We start from the raw sequence: 15,691 nt of genomic DNA, 5'->3' as shown, positions 1-15,691 counted from the left end.
TATGGAATCAAATGTCCTGGGGTACGAGGATTAAACTGGATAATGTATTTTTCTTGTGATTAGAGACAACATGCTTAATATGACTCCCTGGTCATCCCCCAAAAGTATGACACACTAGATTGATATTGTTACTGAGGTTGATTTGGCGTTTGTTGATATCCTCTCAAGCAGTTTTCAAAATTTTCTCTAATGTTTTTGCAACTTCTGTGCGGACTAAAATACAGGTTTATCCCAGTAACACGTTTATAGATTCTAGGGTTGAAAGGTTTTTTTGGTTTCCAAATTATATTCCACGTTTAGAAAACGTGAGAGAATGCTATGGAAAATAAATATAAAAATATTTTACATATAAAATAATCAACAAATGGGCGGACTTTTTACTCAAAGGCTCCATAGACCCATAACTGAATTTGGAACAGGCAAATTGCACCTGCTGGCTGCCTGATAAAATATAGGTTCTTGAAACTGCATTTCATATAAGTTGTCCGACATCATATTTTTATTGTATTGCTTTTACATGTTTATGGCAACACAATAGGTAAAAAACGTTCATCTAACGCCAATATCGCCCGTAACGTGAGATAACGTTAGCTGAATGTCAACAAAAGGTTCATGTGACGGATGGGATCTATGTTCACAAAAAGTACGACACACTTGTTTCCATGTTTTTCCTATAATCCACCAAAACAAATTATTCCAGTCATCCAGCAATAAGAACTACTCTTTAAGTAGTTCAATAATCCTTCGTTGGAACTGCGTATGGGTTATAAGAGGTGTCCATTGCATTGTTGTTATATGATCTATTGTATTCCAAATTTGGTGGTCTCGACCGTAAAACTAAAGAGTCACTTTTCTCGATACCTTCTAAATAAGGATCATAACAACACAAAGCGTAGACTATAGCTTCGACAGATGTCAGGAGTGTTGCCGCTAGACCACCGTATAAAGTAAAAACAGCCCAACCACGCTTGAATGAAGAGTCTTTTATCATTTCAACTTCTAAGTAGACAACCATAAACAGAATGCATATTGCTGAAATAGAATAAGAAGAAAAATCAAAAATATCCAACAAAAATTCAAGAACAATACCGAAGCTACTTCAGGATTTCACGTATTTGAAATATATGTGATGATAATGTTTTGTAATGGCATACAATTTAATTGGACATTTGAAGCAGCCCTCTAGGCTTGATATCTGAGAATGGGTTGTTCAAAAAGAGTGATTGTAAGTGTTACATGCGATTGTTCCAGTCGAACTTACTTGCTAAAATGAATAAGAGTGATGCAGTGATTTCGACGCATTTTGAGCGATGACTTTTAGCCAAACCACAGAGTGTGAGGAAGATGGCGATCAGAATGATTGCAACAGCTGCTATGTCCATCACGATCAAGATATCTTTATCTGAATGAAATAAAAAGGGAAAATAGTTTTTCAACTGCGCAGTAGGAGAAAATGAAAATCGCACTACTTAGCCTTGATATTGCCTTTGTGCCGATAAGAACAAATTATCATGATCTCATTTTTTTTGAAAATGAAGATGACATGATGATGCTATTAACTTCATTTTTGGTAAAGAGGCACTTTGAAGCTTTTTTATATTTCAACTATTGAAATATTTTCACAAAAAAGTATATCAGCAAAAGTTACAGACTCTAGAAGTAAGGTGACCCGTTGATGTGAAGAAAAAAACAGCCAAAAATGGGGTTTTTAAATTATCAATCAAAACGTTAGTGTTAATCCCAGTCTGCACCAGGTTTTATTATGTGCATTTTTCAAGAGGAAAATTTCCATCTTTCGGTAGATTTTCTCCGTGGGTTGAGGGCCCCCTTCACTAAAAGAAACTATGAGGGGGGTTTCGGCTCATAATTCGGTTGAAAGCAAGAAGTCGTGGTTGGGGGCGCCGTCTTTCGAAGGATGTCGTGGTTGGGGGCGCCGACTCTCGAGAGTCGTCGTGGGTGGGAGCGGCGTCCTTCGAAGGTCGTCGTGGGACAGGTGGTCGTGGCACAGGACGTCGTGGGAGCCTCTCTTTCAATTTTTTCTGGTCTTCTATTTCTCAATATTTTCTAGCTGGTCCTTAAAATATCACTTAATATACCCACGCCGCCCTTCGAGAGCCACCGAACAGTGCGGCGACCTTCGAGAGTCGTGGTTGGGGACGGCGAACAGTGCGGCGACCTTCGAGAGTCGTGGTTGGGGGCGGTGAACAGTGCGGCGACCTTCGAGAGTCGTGGTTGGGGACGGCGAACAGTGTGGCGACCTTCGAGAGTCGTGGTTGGGGGCAGCGAACAGTCCGGCGACCTTCAAGAGTCGTGGTTGGGGGCGGCGAACAGTGTGGCGACCTTCGAGAGTCGTGGTTGGGGACGGCGAACAGTGCGGCGACCTTCGAGAGTCGTGGTTGGGGACGGCGAACAGTCCGGCGACCTTCGAGAGTCGTGGTTGGGGGCGGCGAACAGTGTGGCGACCTTCGAGAGTCGTGGTTGGGGACGGCGAACAGTGCGGTGACCTTCGAGAGTCGTGGTTGGGTCAAGCAGCAACTTTTGTAAATTTTTAATTATAAACTTCAAAATTTATTTTTTACAAATGACAACATTCATCTACAGCTTGCAGGGTATTGCAGAAATCGTTGAGATCTCAGGGGCAAATTTTTGCTTCCATTGCTAGACCCTTTCCAGAAAGTTTCTGTTATATTAACAACACTAAGTTGTTCAACATCGATAGTAGCTACATTTTTGAGTTTTTTCTCTAGCCTCTGGGAAATATCAAGGCGTAGTCAATTGACGACGTCGATTATCGATGTACTCGGTAATAATCGTTTCATCGACGGTACTCGATCGATGGAACGTAACTTTTCGCGTCGATTAATCGTCGATTAACTATCGATTACGTATCGATTATTATCGATTATCATCGATTGACCATCGATTAGTATGGATTATTTTTCCGCATCGATTTCATCGATTGACTACGCCTGGAAATATATAGTTGCAAATTCTGAAATCTGGTGTTGCTACCAAAAGAGGTATACAAAGATTAAGAAAAAGCATGAATTTGAAATGGGAGAATCTTCGATCGAAAACAATTGATAAAGATAAATTTTATTTAATAACAAATAAAATAGGCCAGGGGATGTCAATCAACCGGGTTTGTCGGATGTCGGCATGCTGATCTTAGTTCGGCGGAAAAAACACCATTAAATTTAAACGCAAAAGTTTTTGAAATGCTGCAAAAAGTTCACGGGGGGGGGGGGGTACTAGAGCAAGATGGGTTACGGGGATGCTCCGCTGGTCAGGGTACCTTTTTTAACTTCCACGAGTCCCAGGTAGGGTCGCAAAAACACCAAAATAGCAAAATCAGTCCCTCGTAGGGTGCCTATTTTTGGAAAATTTGGGGAAAAAGTAGAAAATTTGAGAACATTTTGGAATTTCAGTCCCATTCAGGGTCACTTTTTACGCAAGTTTCGAGTCCCACGTAGGGTCCATTTTTCGAACCTCAGCGGAGCACCCCCGTCGGTCGACAAGGGTAGTAACCCCCCCCCCCGGGAAGTAGTTGCAATAACAGATTCCTGAGCTATTTCATATGGCCTGTTAACTCCTTCAATACAGTGGGAAACCTATTTTTTTTTTCTAATAATGATGATGTTTCAACTTCTCTGCCTTGGCTGAAGCAAAACATGTCATATTTGAGTTTGTTAGTTCTTTTCAAGAGCTATCTTTTTAGTGAGCCAATTTTAAAGTTTTAAGGACCTAACAAAATTACCAGCTCGGAATAAGATTAATACGTTTTTTTTTTATTTTGGCGGGTCCATCAACTCTAATGACGTGTGATTCACTGATCGCCTTAGTGATAATAAACACCGAGTAAATTATAAGGATTGCTTCACTTTTCTTGCCTGAGAAAGGCTAAAAATTCAATTTTAGCCCTTCCGGCTTATACTTAATTGGTTTTAACAACAACTCTCGAAGGTCGCCGCACTGTTCGCCGCCCCCAACCACGACTCTCGAAGGTCGCCGCACTGTTCGCCGTCCCCAACCACGACTCTCAAAGGTCGCCGGACTGTTCGCCGTCCCCAACCACGACTCTCGAAGGTCGCCACACTGTTCGCCGTCCCCAACTACGACTCTCGAAGGTCGCCGGACTGTTCGCCGTCCCCAACCACGACTCTCGAAGGTCGCCGCACTGTTCGGTGGCTCTCGAAGGGCGGTGTGGGTATATTAAGTGATATTTTAAGGACCAGCTAGAAAATATTGAGAAATAGAAGACCAGAAAAAATTGAAAGAGAGGCTCCCACGACGTCCTGTGCCACGACCACCTGTCCCACGACGACCTTCGAAGGACGCCGCTCCCACCCACGACGACTCTCGAGAGTCGGCGCCCCCAACCACGACATCCTTCGAAAGACGGCGCCCCCAACCACGACTTCTTGTTTTCAACCGAATTATGAGCCGAAACCCCCCTCATAAGAAACCTTCCCTTTATACGTCATAGACATTGCTTAGTAGAGGGATTTAAATGTCCGTACACTTTGATTTTATAAAAATTAATTTCATGTCAGAGAGGATAGTTCAGTATATGACAGGATTGATTTCTCAATTTGTGGTTTGTGCTAATGAAATAGATCCAATTAAGTCCAACAGTTTCTTAATTAAATGTCAATCAAAACAAAAATTAAGAGATTATATCAAATCTGATTGTTTTATGACAAATAGTTTTTTACACTGTGATGGAAATATGTCAAAAGCTTTCTGTCAAGGAAATGTGAAATATAAAAAAGCACAGTATTTCAGGCTGTTGCTTCGTTTTCTTCTTTATGAAAATATTTTTCACTTTAATAGTGGGGTTCATCGGTACACATCTGTGTCACAGACCCGTGTTGGACCACTGGAAAATTTGGCAAAAATTTCGCCCCCGATGGGAAATTTGCTTTGATTTCATCCCCATTCGAAATTCAATGTTTAGAAATTGAACTCTAAAACCATCCTCCTTGGTTTATTAACCTTAGAACAATTGAATTTCTATCCCCATTGAGATTTCAATAGGAATTTTTGTCCCACTGAGTACCATGGGCTACCATCGGGGCTGTGAGACAGGGGTGTAATGGTCAAGAGGATATATAGAGTTGAAGATGCAAGAGGAAGATTTGCCACAATGGTTTCAACCTCTATTCTTTAAGTCTAAACTATTGTCTCGAGTATTTAGATTGATGTGGTGAAAATAACCGCAAAACAACTAAATTTACCATTTTTTGAAGATATTGTCTTCAAGAACCTTTACACTTCTTCTTCGTTCTCTGAGCCTGGAGTTACTCAATTTCAAGCAATTTAGGGGTCGAAGTAATAAAAATTGGGTAATCTTTGAAACTTTTTTAAGTGTTGGACAGTCTTAACCTACCTCTTCTCATGTTCGGTTCACTTTTAAATTCCAAAATATTATCATCAACGGAACATGTTTCAATACCATTCATTGTTGTACAATTTCTCCACAATCCTATCCGTGAACTGGAGGTGCCGTTTAAACTATCCTCTATTAACACATCATAAGCCACACCACTAGCAACCAGTAGGCCGACTGCAGCGACACTCAATATGAAAATAATCGAAACACCCAAAATATGGCAACACCGCATTTTTATTATTTCTAATTCTAAATGGTCGAAAAGAAGTCCCTGTTAAAATGAGAAAAGAGCTCTAAGTGCTTTTTTCCAACCCAAAATATTCTGGACGCGCTAAATTCTTTGGTCCTCGCCCAGCTGGCACACACCATTTCACTTTGTTTTGAAGTTTTTTATCAGAAATTTAGCCACTAGATTGCCTTCTCTACTATTATTTCTAATATATTTTTTTCCATCTACTGTTGGGACTAGTGGGACAGCTATACAAAAATTCAACCAATAAACCAATAGCAAAAAGAATTTTCAAGAGAATCGCTCAACATAAGTCGCTAAGTTTCTACACCAAACCGAACAACACAGCAAATCAAGTCATATCTAAACAAACCGATTAAATCTTTCTTTCCTCTCTCTCTCTTCGACTCAACTAAAACATAGATTTGTAATCTATTAAAGGATGACAACAGGAGGAGAAAGTATTATGTGAGTCATTATCAAGAGTTCTTTCAATGCACAGTAACAAGCAAAAAGGCATCTTATTATCTATCTTTATCAATCTCAATTCATATTTTCTTTTTGATATATATTGGTCAGTGTTTTTTACTCAGTATGGTACACACGCTCTTCCCTATGTTTTAGAAAGATTCTCAGCATAGTATTCATATTTTGTTATTAAGTGAATCTAAATCTTTTGTGGAAGGTAGGGTTATAAATAGAGGGTGATGGGATTGAGCCAAGTAGATTTTCTAATTTCAGATCAAAAACTTCTCTATCCGTGTTCGGGTTACTTGGTTACACTCTCTTCTGCCAACGCTATACTCGTCGAAACATCCCTATATCAGCACTCATGTCTAAATTAAACACACATTTGTTACCTTATTGAACCTCGAAAAACACGATTTCATTCTAATGGAAGAATTGTATTCCTTGAAAGACTAATTGATGAGCGTTCTTCATTTATATTCAATCTTATTATATGTTTCTGGTTGCCCCGTATGTCTTGACACCTTTATTTATTAAAAGATTAGCTTGGTGGAGAAGACCGTGATTGAGGACCGCGAAAGTAAAATTACGAAGAGGTGAAATAACACAGACGATGTGTAGCTACATTGTCCTCCTTATCTTCCCACTCTGTAAACTGAATATGTGTTCGGTGTTCGAAAGCAAAATCTGAATAGAATCTTTGGATTGAAATCGGCAAGTCAACCTACAGTTTTATACGCATAACCGTGAGTATAAGCCCTCTTTGATCCTTGCCGACGTATTTTAAGGAATTAACTTTCGCGACCTCAAATATTACAAGACATGAACTTGACGTCTAAATAAACATCGTTGTTTGTAATAGTTTGTTATGTAATATTGAGACAATCAATGCGCTTGTTTTACCGCCCTTCGAACTTTCAAAAGTATTTACAATGCTTTGTTAACCGTGGGTTTACTTTACCCATGAAGAAAACAATCAATAATGGATAAATATTATACACGTCCCGGGGGGTACTAGGGCAAAATGGGTTACGGGGCTGCGCTGCTGGTCAGGGTACCTTTTTTAACATCCACGAGTTAGGGTCGCAAAAACACCAAAATAGAAAAATCAGTCCCTCGTAGGGTGCCTTTTTTGGAAAATTTGGGAAAAAAGTAGAAAATTTGAGAACAATTTGGAATTTCAGTCCCATTCAGGGTCACTTTTTTCGCAAATTTCGGCAAAGTTTTTTAAAAAACGAGTTCCACGTAGGGTCCATTTTTCTAACCTCAGCGGAGCATCCCCGTCGATCGGCAAGGGTAGTAACCCCCGGATACACGTATAGATTGTTGTTTCGCGATCATAAAAGGCTTCTCAAGGAAACTTTTGATACTGTGATTTTCCAATTTCTACAAACACAAGGCGATTCCCGAACAATTTCCCCCTGGTGAATTTCCCCCTGGTGAATTCCCCCCCCGGTGAATCCCCCCAGTAAATTCCCCCCTGGTGAATCCCCCCCGGAAAATTCCCACCCGGTGAATTCCCCCCTGGTGAACTAAAAAATCATGTAATTTGAAATAAGCGATTTTACTATTTATCTTATAAAAATCTGTGTAGACGACTATCATGTAAAAATCTTTCAGTTCTTTTCTCAGAATCAAAGAAAATGGGCGTTGTGATTCTTAAAACTTTGTAGACTATCATGTAAAAATCCTTGACCCTAAAATTGGAGGTTTGTTTCGATTGAAAGTTTTAAATTAGTCTCTCTAAGGGTTGGAAAATCCAGGATTTTTAGGAAATTTTTTGATTTCCAGAGAAAAAATTGTAATAAAGTCTCTCTAAGGGAATGACTTTTTTCAAAAATCGAAAAAAAAAAAATCAAAAAGTCTCTGTAAGGGTCGGTTTTCGGAGGTCCCGTCCGCACATACCTCTCATTCGCCAACCCTAGTACCCCCCGGGGTTACAGTCCATGATTTCGAAACTTAAAAACACATATGAAAATATATGAGTGGCAATTCACCAGGGGGGAATTCACCGGGTGGGAATTTTCCGGGGGGGAAATTCACCAGGGGGGAATTCACCGGGGGGGATTCACCAGGGGGGGAATTGTCCGGACACCCACAAGGCAACTGTCGAACAAACACACAAATCAAAGAAGTCCAGAGCTCTCTACACTTTTGTTGCAATCCTACTTAGTCCGGGGGAATTTCTGCCTTTTTTGAGGGAAACCAAAATTTGCTTACACATGGAATTTTTTGATTGAAATGCGTTCAATGGGTCCTTAGGATCGAAAAACCGTTGAGTGCCACCAAGCACACCTTGAGCATTTTCCATAATGGCAGAAATTTCTAAATGACGGATTTAAAAATTTTCAAAAATTTTATGTATTCAAACATAGGCATATTATATACTGTTGGAAAGGATTTTTCATGTTAAACAACTTTTTTGCTTACGAAAAATCATTCATTAACTGCTTGATGATGTTGACGTCCACTTCCTCATGTTGACTTCTCAAATTCTCCCGTGGTGTGACGACGCCGTTTTCAACTTGTATTGGTGTTGCATCTGAGAATGTCACGACAAGTCTATTTTCGAAACGATTGACAGTGAGCATATCAACTATATACTTTGAGACGACATCGATTACTTAAATTTTGTTGTGCGATGATGTCATGGTAACTTCTCTTGCTGGGAGGGATGCATCAAGTGTCAGAATATGGTTGTGCGAAATGCTTCCTGTCCTTTGTTCCCTGGTTGCACCTTTAATTGAATACTTAAAGTATCGATCAAAAACGAGAAATACGTCAGTATTTTCCTGTGATAGTTGATAAGTTACGTACGTGTACATTTTGTAAGCCAGACCTATGACGGTACCATCCTTTGACCAACTGATATCCCAAAATTTTGCGCAACCATCCACAATGGTGACCTCTGGCTTCATTTGGTTTCTTTGAGACGTAGTAACTTTGAGAGCTTCTTTTAATTGCGATTTACCGTTAGGGGGTCTCATGTCCCCATTCTTTTGAAAGATTGATAGAGGGATGGGTGATAGCTCGAACCTCAGGACTTCCTCTAACTTGACTCTGCCAATACTCAATAAACACATAACGCATGAATAGATTACCTCAGTGTTGAAAATTTTGCTTTCTCCAGTAACCAGTGCCGTAGCAACTGGGGGGGCAAGGGGGGCAAGGGGGGCTATGTCCCCCCAATAATTTTTTCAAAAATGGTTATTTTGCAAAATGCAAAGTCTCTTTTTTTCAATTTGTCATAATTGTCTTTTATGTGCGTGTTTTGAGTGTATTTTTAAGCAATCTAGAGCTCAAATTTTCAAAATTTCCCCCCTCGGGCCAAACCATGGTTGGCCCTCGCGGTGTCCACTAAACTTCAGCCCCCCCAATATTAAAATGCTTCTTACGGCACTGGTAACCACAGATTTCTTTCTTGATTTCATGGTGATTGTTTTGCTGGATAGTTTATCGTGGAATTCCTCTGGTAAGCTCTTTATAAATTCATTTCTTTGGTCTTTTCCATCCTCAATAGCGTTACGAACGTTCACCTCACCTTTCGCAATGAATCTAGAAAAGATGTTGACCAAACCATCTAAGTCTTCCTTGAAAGGGTCGATGCATTTTCCAGTGTTTTTCTGATACCAGATCGGTCGGTCTCGTCACTTTTGATTCTTCTTTTGGATTCCTCCTTGTGGAAATCTTGAGATTTTGGTGTTGATCTCTCATGTCATCAAGATCCGCCAAGATTTGGGTTTTTATTAGACTATGTTATAGTCTAAGACGAATCACTATCTAAGAAAAAAGCCCAAAGCCGAAGAGAATTCGCAAACGGGTTTTTTTGCCGAAAAGAGTTAACAGTCGGTAGAGTTGCCAGTCTTCTTCGAAACTCTCCTGCCGATTTTTTTCCGTATACCGCCATAACGCCATACCGCCATTTTTTCCCGCCTTTACTATCACTGTAACGGACGATAACATCGTCTAGGTTTTTATATGCAGACTGTTTGCCCACTTCTTGACCACGATCGGCTTGAGCGTGACACTCAACGATTCCGCCTGGACCCTTTCCATATCGCATGAACGTGATTTCAATGAACATGTCTGACCATATACCGTTCCGAAACCCTCTTGATGCCTCATGACGTGCTCCCCTTTCATAAACCTTTGAAGAATCTCCTACGGTAAGCTCTCCATGTTCAATAGGTAATACTAAGCGTATCTAGCATAGTTTTGGTGTCCAGCTACAAAGATACGGCATCATACTATTAACTACTGACAGATGAAGCAACCACTCTCTTTCAGCATAGTATAAGAAAGCCGCGGCTGGAATATGTACCGCATTGTCTTCTCAGTTAATTGCTGTTCTATCTCTGTCTCCGAGCTTTATAAGAACATCAAGATGCTCAGTTTATTATTGGTAGATAGTTTTGAAACTGTTCTCTTATTTTCCTTCACAAAAAGTTTTTTTGTTGCTACAATCAGGGACACAATATTTGGCACAAAAGGGAAATTCACCGGGGTGTTTTGAAACCACAATCGATTTGTAAGTGCTCTAAAGTAGGTTCGAAGGGTAGAGTTTTAACTCTGAGTTTTAACGCTAGACTTAAGACTTAGGACCTTAGGATCTGAGGATCCAAAAGTTCAAAAATGGTCTAGTAGGGCTTGAAATATAGCCTAGAAACCCATAAATCCCTCCCAGATCGAAATACTTGATGAAATCAAGTTGAAGGCCTAAAAATTGACATTCTCGCTCGAACTTCAATTTTCGAAAAATTGTAAATTAGCCAAAAGTGCCAATATATTATGACCCTGATTGTCTAAGAAACTGAAAAATGCCAAATTCTGCTCACCAGGGGGTCTAATTTCAAGTTTCAAGCAATTTTTCGGGCTCAAAATCCGCCTTTTGTCAATTTTAGGGGCTAAAACTTGAAAAAAAGTCAAAATTTTCTGAAATTTTCACGTTTTTGACTTTTCGTAAATTGGACCTTTTCAAAAAGTTAAATATTTCACAAAAAATTGATTTTGACCTAATGAAAATGCCTAAAAATGGTCGGAAAAGGGTTATTTTTCACATTTTTTGGGTTTTCTCATAATTTTAGACCCCCCGCAGAGCAGAAATCGGCATTTTTAATTTTCAAAGACAATCAGGGACACAATATTTGGCACAAAAGGGAAATTCACCGGGGTGTTTTGAAACCACAATCGATTTGTAAGTGCTCTAAAGTAGGTTCGAAGGGTAGAGTTTTAACTCTGAGTTTTAACGCTAGACTTAAGACTTAGGACCTTAGGATCTGAGGATCCAAAAGTTCAAAAATGGTCTAGTAGGGCTTGAAATATAGCCTAGAAACCCATAAATCCCTCCCAGATCGAAATACTTGATGAAATCAAGTTGAAGGCCTAAAAATTGACATTCTCGCTCGAACTTCAATTTTCGAAAAATTGTAAATTAGCCAAAAGTGCCAATATATTATGACCCTGATTGTCTAAGAAACTGAAAAATGCCAAATTCTGCTCACCAGGGGGTCTAATTTCAAGTTTCAAGCAATTTTTCGGGCTCAAAATCCGCCTTTTGTCAATTTTAGGGGCTAAAACTTGAAAAAAAGTCAAAATTTTCTGAAATTTTCACGTTTTTGACTTTTCGTAAATTGGACCTTTTCAAAAAGTTAAATATTTCACAAAAAATTGATTTTGACCTAATGAAAATGCCTAAAAATGGTCGGAAAAGGGTTATTTTTCACATTTTTTGGGTTTTCTCATAATTTTAGACCCCCCGCAGAGCAGAAATCGGCATTTTTAATTTTCAAAGACAATCAGGGACACAATATTTGACACAAAAGGGAAATTCACCGGGGTGTTTTGAAACCACAATCGATTTGTAAGTGCTCTAAAGTAGGTTCGAAGGGTAGAGTTTTAACTCTGAGTTTTAACGCTAGACTTAAGACTTAGGACCTTAGGATCTGAGGATCCAAAAGTTCAAAAATGGTCTAGTAGGGCTTGAAATATAGCCTAGAAACCCATAAATCCCTCCCAGATCGAAATACTTGATGAAATCAAGTTGAAGGCCTAAAAATTGACATTCTCGCTCGAACTTCAATTTTCGAAAAATTGTAAATTAGCCAAAAGTGCCAATATATTATGACACTGATTGTAGATATCTTTGAATCTGTACCCAATAGAACACTTGAACTAATCTTAGACATATTTTAGAGGTATTTTGTGGAAACAATAGTTTTTTCGCCAAAATTGAAATTATAAGAACTATATTCAAGATGACAACTTTCCTGTCAGTTTAAATGATAAATTTTGAAGGTGCTGGCTTGAAATTTTCACAGTATTATCTTGATGTACTTTTTCATTGATTTTTAAAAAGATTTCACTGAAATATTGTGAAGGCATTTCGAGGCACCTCATAAATTTTTGAGTTCTTTTAGCCCAGCCATTTTGTGCTTGTTTAAATTTCTTAGTGTTGATTTTTCCTCTACAATGATTTTATAATACAAGTGTATTATCAAGGGCATATCATTAACGTCTAAAACGCACTGAGAAGTAAACTAATAAAATTTACCATTAAAGATGCTACATTACTGATTTCTTGATCAACAAATAGTCATCAAATACGACAGAGATAGAACAACAGAAATTCAGATGTTATCATTCCAGCCGCGGCTTTCTTATACTATGCTTTCAGCATGCACAAAAAGGAGGCAGATAAAAATCAGCTTGATAAGACTGTTTACCCAATGTTTTGCTGTCAAGCTTCTCTTTAGATACTTTCTCCAAAAAATTCTTATAAAGCGTCACTAAAATCATTGCTTGAATACAAGAACACATTTCTAAAAAATGCTGACATCACCTACATGGCTTTTGACGCTTATTAATCTCAGTCAGTACATTTTTAGACTTTTTTGTAAGCAAAAAAGTTGTTCAGCATGAAAAATCCTTTCCAACAGTATGTAACACCTCATAGTTTGGAGGGAAAAAATAACGTGTCCGAAAAATGCTGACATCACCTACCTGGCTCCGGAAGCTTATTACTCACATTCAGTACATTTTCAGACTACTTTTTCGTAAGCAAAAAAGTTGTTCAGCATGAAAAATCCTTTAAAACGGTATGCAACACTTGATAGTTTTGAGGGAAAAAATCACATGTCCGAAAAATGCTGACATCACCTACCTGACTCCGGACGCTTATTACTCACATTCAGTACATTTTCAGACTTTTTCGTGAGCAAAAAAGTTGTTCAGCATGAAAAATCCTTTCCAACAGTATATAATATGTCTATGTTTGAAAACATCAAATTTTTAAATTCGCCATTTTGAAATTTCCGCCATTATGGAAAATGCTTAAGGTGTGCTTGGTGGCACTCGGTGGTTTTTCGATCCTAAGGACCCAATGAAGGCATTTCAATCAGAAAATTCCATGTGTACGCCGATTTTGGGTCAAGCTTTAATTCCCCTGGACTAACTCCTCAATTTTGTACATTTTGTGTAAATATCGAAAAAATCAAAAACAATTAACCCAAAGAAAATGAAAAGTTCGAAGAATGACAAAATAGATGCTCCTGTCATCAGGCCAAGACACCCTCCGAAATTTGCGAACAAATCATGCCACGTGTACGCTGGTACCTCCTCCACAGTTTCTATAATGAATGATTGGAAAGTGAATGCTAGTTCTAAATAGTTCACTTTTGGTGACGGATGGTAATCAAGGTAAAGTTTAATATCCTCCCTGTAGCAAGGGGGTAGATCACAAATATGGTTGCATCGTTCTTTTATGTTTAAATCATCTTCGATAGTACTCAAACAAGCTTGGCCGAATGTGTCATTCACAAAAGTTTTGTTATCGAAGCGATGTGGTTCTTGCATATGTCTTTTATACATCACTGGTATAGCTCCACATTTTTCGAACACTTTTTCCCAAAAGCAGCCTTTCTGACATTTAGTCACTGTGTAGTTTCCTGTGAATTTATTCTGAGTATAAGACCCTTTCCCTTCGACACAATCGGTGTATGGTTTGCCAAGATTGGTGATGATCTTTTTCTCCATCGTTGCTTGATAAAAACCTTTACTAACCCAATATATCGTTGGTGACGATTCTGGGAAAGTTTCAGTTGCCGGATTGATATGAATCTCGCTCCATATATCCATATCGGACTGGTTAGCTACCGCTTGGACTGTTAGAATATTAGAAGCCGACTTTTGAAGATAATCGCTTAATGTAAAACAGTTTGTGGTATTATCAAATTTCACCAAGTCATTTCTCGTTTCTTCTTGTACATAATCAGGGGGACTTGTGCGTATTTGGATTAATGTTGAATTCTCATAACCACACCTTGTTAAATTGAAGCCACAGTTACCGAGTACTAGAATATCTACAAGTTTTGGACGTCTAAAATGAGGGGCGCCGCGCTCAAAACGTCGTCTCTCTTTGTTGATACCCACATAATTACACACTGTGATGGCAGGAACTTGGATTGAATCGGGAACATTGATTTTGATGTTGGATAAACTTTTCTTACTTAGGAAGTCGTCCCAGTGCTCTTTGGATATGACGATAGCTGTTATCACCGAACCAATGACCAATATGGTCCAAACGACTTTACTGAATGGTCGACCAGTTGCTATACGATTGGCTCCATGTATTGTTAAGCCTTCAGCATAACTTTGTCGTTCATTGCTTATTGTTTCTTCAATTTGATCCAGATGATTTTTTTGTTGTTCGTTGATATGATCAATAATACTTTGGCGATTGTTAGACACCCTATGTGATTCCAAAGGTTTCAACATTATATCGATAGTGTTGTCTTTGTTTTGTTCCTGAGAAGAATCGCCTTTTTTTAATGGAAAAGAAACTTTACGGACTTCTTTTTCTGTTTGGATGTTCACGTTGTTTCTCGACTTTGTCTCTGCTTCTTTCTCTGTAGTTTCAAATTTTGTTGGAGAGTTTTCGTCAGAATTTTCGAGATTTTTCATTGAAGAACTTTGTCCATTTCGCTCATTGATATTGGTGTTTGTCCGTGGCGTGACTTCAACGAAAGATAATTTACCAGACTTTGCCGAGGTATCATCGTCCAAGAAACCTCCGTTCATTTCAGATTTGACAGTTTCATAGTTTACTTCCTTCAAAACTTCTTTATTTTTAACCAGCTTTTTGGAATCATTTTGTGCAGCCACCAGAAAAAGTTGAAGTTTGAAATTTAATTCGTGAATTGCTTGCTCGCAATTTGAAACTTTCTTTTTAAGACTCTTCACTTCTTTTTCCAATGCTAAGGAAGATTCCATGTTTAACAAATGAAGAAAAAACCAAATCAAAATCTCTGCCCTGCTTTTTATTGGTGAGTGGAACTGAATCAAGTTCGTCGCTTTTCATGAAATATTTAAGTTTTTGAATAAAGTTGATTGAAATATAATTTGAATACTTATAGAATGAAGTAGCTAATGATTGCAACATGCACATATAAACGACTGGACATCTATCTTTTATTGCTTCTTTGGAATGAGATTCGTTGCCGCCTGTATTTTTAAAATTGGTATGAAAAATCCGACAATACTACGTCATAATTTTATTTCTTTGAATTGTTTAGATAAAAGGATTAATAGACTTTGAAGATTACTCG

General features: G+C 38.6%; 2 protein-coding genes across 2 annotated transcripts; both read right to left on the bottom strand.

The window, feature by feature from the left end:
• Positions 1–652: 652 nt before the first annotated feature.
• LOC136812269 (uncharacterized) lies at positions 653–5,685 on the bottom strand. The gene is made up of 3 exons (XM_067068762.1): positions 5,390–5,685; positions 1,262–1,402; positions 653–1,032 (listed from the first exon to the last, which is right to left on the bottom strand). Exons 1-3 carry the CDS (start codon positions 5,622–5,624, stop codon positions 734–736), a joined length of 675 nt encoding a protein of 224 aa, XP_066924863.1. The 5' UTR covers positions 5,625–5,685; the 3' UTR covers positions 653–733.
• A 7,850-nt stretch (positions 5,686–13,535) lies between these two features.
• Positions 13,536–15,356, bottom strand: LOC136812424 (acid-sensing ion channel 2-like). Its single transcript, XM_067068922.1, has one exon. It carries the CDS (start codon positions 15,354–15,356, stop codon positions 13,536–13,538), a length of 1,821 nt encoding a protein of 606 aa, XP_066925023.1.
• Positions 15,357–15,691: the final 335 nt, after the last annotated feature.

This window comes from Clytia hemisphaerica, unplaced genomic scaffold (assembly GCF_902728285.1).
Source record: "Clytia hemisphaerica strain Z4C2 unplaced genomic scaffold, Clytia hemisphaerica genome assembly, whole genome shotgun sequence".
Lineage (NCBI taxonomy): Eukaryota > Metazoa > Cnidaria > Hydrozoa > Leptothecata > Clytiidae > Clytia > Clytia hemisphaerica.
Note: the sequence above shows the minus strand (reverse complement) of the source record. Positions and strands in the feature narration are given on the sequence as shown.